The following is a 2,918-nucleotide window of genomic DNA, read 5'->3' as shown; positions in this document are numbered from 1 at the left end:
AAATCCTCAGTTAATTAAAATTTTATACTATATCAGCAATCTATTTCCACAATAAATTAATTTTGGTTGAAAGAGGTTAAAATGTAAGTTTCTTCTATTGCATGCTTGAGAGAACAGTTCCCAGTGAAGAATAAATAAGGGGGGAGGGGAATAAATAAGGGAACAATGGCAACAATAAGCCGGTCAATACAGCAGACACTATCAGAGGATTTTCAAACCTCCTTGCCCAGTAACCCTAAATTTAAAAGCAGCAGCAACTGAACAGGTAAAAAGAAAAACGCAGAGGAGTAGGACTGGGAATTCACAGGATGTATGTCTTCTCTGAGCAGCCGTAGCAGCAGCACATAAAAGCAACCTTCATGTTAGCGCAGTGAAGCTCAAGGAGCAACTCGATCCTTGACGCTGCAACAAGATTCCTAGGAACCTGAATAAAATCTTCCACAAATTCCAAAACACCTCTAGCCCTTTTTACGGCATCAGCACTCTCCCTGTAGATTTTAAATGTTCCAGTATCTTCATCTAGCTCAATAGCTGTAACTCCAGGAACCTTTCTAGCTTGCTGTATGTTACTGCCGTGTGTTCCTGTTGGCAGGCCCATCCAATGTCCTCTCGCAACAAATTCCGCATGAAAAGCTGCTGCAAGTTGTTTTGTGCATTCTAAATGCTTAGTGGCCTCTTCATTTCTGGACATAAGCGTCAACTTCGTACGAATACTTCGCAAACGCATGTCACTCAGAATGTTTACCCTCTTCACGGTTGCTTCACTGGCAGACATTATCATTAGCTGTGTGGTTTCTGGATGGTAAAAAATTCTGCCTGCTCCTGCTGCTTTCTTAAAATCTTTATGTGCATTTTCACTAGCGCACGTCTCTCTCAGATCCTCAGGAACATCCACTGTGCATTTAAAGAAGGTATTTCTTTGGACAGTTTTATTTTGATTGACAGGCCGAAGTCATTCCAATGGGACCATTTCATTGTAAGTGGCATCACAAGCAGCATATTCAATGCCATAAAATCCTCCTTTCATCATTCGATGTTTAGCCAACCACCATCCGCACGGTTCTTGATCATTTGCTCTTGAATACACCTGTACTTCATCTCCTTCACTAATTTATTTATTTATTATTTTTTTTGTGGTACGCGGGCCTCTCACTGTTGTGGCCTCTCCCGTTGCGGAGCACAGGCTCCGGACACGCAGGCTCAGCGGCCATGGCTCACAGGCCCAGCCACTCTGCGGCATGTGGGATCCTCCCGGACCGGGGCACGAACCCGTGTCCCCTGCATCGGCAGGCGGACTCTCAACCACTGCGCCACCAGGGAAACCTCAATAATTTCTTTTTTTTATATCAGGTGGTTGTGGTAATCTAACTTCATTAAATGGAACCTGGCGTTCCGGTTGCCAGTTGTTCTCGAAAACAATTGTGAGGGCTTCCCTGGTGGCGCAGTGGTTGAGAATCTGCCTGCTAATGCAGAGGACACGGGTTCGAGTCCTGGTCCGGGAGGATCCCACATGCCGCGGGGCAACTAGGCCCGTGAGCCACAACTACTGAGCCTGCGCGTCTGGAGCCTGTGCTCCGCAACAAGAGAGGCCGCAATAGTGAGAGGCCCACGCACTGCGATGAAGAGTGGCCCCCGCTCGCCGCAACTAGAGAAAGCCCTCGCACAGAAACAAAGACCCAACACAGCAAAAAAATAATTAATAAACTCCTACCCCCAACGTCTTAAAAAAAAAAACAACAACTGTGAGGGAGTCTTCATGAACATCTTTGATAAATCCCTTGTCGAAAGCCCCGTTGGAGCCGAGAATCTCCGCCGTGTTGGAACCGCAAAGCGATATTGTCATTTTAAATTACAATTTTGTGTTCTCTTGTGTGGATAAATTATAATTTAACTATTACCCTAGCAGACTCTTGACTTTTTCCTTTTATTTGTGCTTTTGATGTTCTTTTCACTTTGATAAAACATCACTGATTGATGGTAATACACATTTCTGAAACTTGACCACCCTTAGAAAACGGCACAAAAAGTTTTACTTCAAGGATATACAGTGGGAAAAGATGCAGCCTTGCCTTAGCCCTCTCAGTCTCTTAGCCCCTTCTTCATTATCTTTTATGCCATTTATTTGTCTCTGCAACACAATAATTTGCATTTTCTTTACACCACCAAATTATGGGCTTCTTGAGGACAGCGATTTGTGTCTTAATTTTGTTTGACTCCCTCTAGTGGCCAGCCAAGACTTGGCATGTCACAGATGTTCAAAATATTCCTTTGGTGGGCAGGGGGGAGTATATTTCAGGGGCTGTGTGGGAACCCAGGTCCTCTCAGAGATGTGCAAGGACAAATCTTGATCCAACTGACTCCCATTACCCTTTCATAGTGGAAAACTTCAAACGTCTACAAAAGTGGAAAGATCATATACTGAGCTTCTGTGTGATCTCATCCAGTTCAACAACTGTGAACACTTGATCAATTTTGCCTCTTCTTCCTCCTCCCTCCCCGCCCTGCAACCCTCCTGGATTACCCTGAAGTAAATCCAAGACATTACAGCATTTCATACCCTTGGATTTTTGATGATGAGTTTACCTCCGAATCCACCGAAAAGGGCATGTTTTCAGGAAGGTGGGCTTGCTGGGAAGCTGTGTAACAGACATGCCAGTGACCTGCCTACCTTGTTCTGCCTTGACCTTGAGCAGGTTGGCTCTCTGGCTCACCTATCTGTCACCTGAGGAGCTGGGCCTAGGTAATCCATGAGCTTCCTTCCAACTTGTACTTTGTTCCAGCTCAGGTCTGCCTTGTAGTCTAGTGTGGTAGTTCTCAGATTGTCGTTGCTGGGCCAGCAGCTTCGGCAGCACCAGGGAACTTGCACAAAATGCAGATTCTCAGGCCCCATACCCAGCCCTACTCAGAAGCTCTGGGAA

At 45.4% G+C, this 2,918-nt stretch overlaps 1 protein-coding gene across 1 annotated transcript; it reads right to left on the bottom strand.

Annotated features, from left to right (window-relative positions):
• Nucleotides 1–301: 301 nt before the first annotated feature.
• On the bottom strand, nt 302–1,843 carry LOC132531302 (RNA-binding protein FXR1-like). Its single transcript, XM_060168982.1, is given in 3 exon segments — nt 302–1,113; nt 1,336–1,419; nt 1,741–1,843. Coding segments are annotated over 3 exon segments (999 nt in total).
• Nucleotides 1,844–2,918: the final 1,075 nt, after the last annotated feature.

Source organism: Lagenorhynchus albirostris, chromosome 13 (genome assembly GCF_949774975.1).
Source record: "Lagenorhynchus albirostris chromosome 13, mLagAlb1.1, whole genome shotgun sequence".
In the NCBI taxonomy this organism is placed as follows: domain Eukaryota; kingdom Metazoa; phylum Chordata; class Mammalia; order Artiodactyla; family Delphinidae; genus Lagenorhynchus; species Lagenorhynchus albirostris.
The sequence above is the reverse complement of the archived record's forward strand: the minus strand, read 5'-3'. Positions and strand labels throughout refer to the sequence as shown.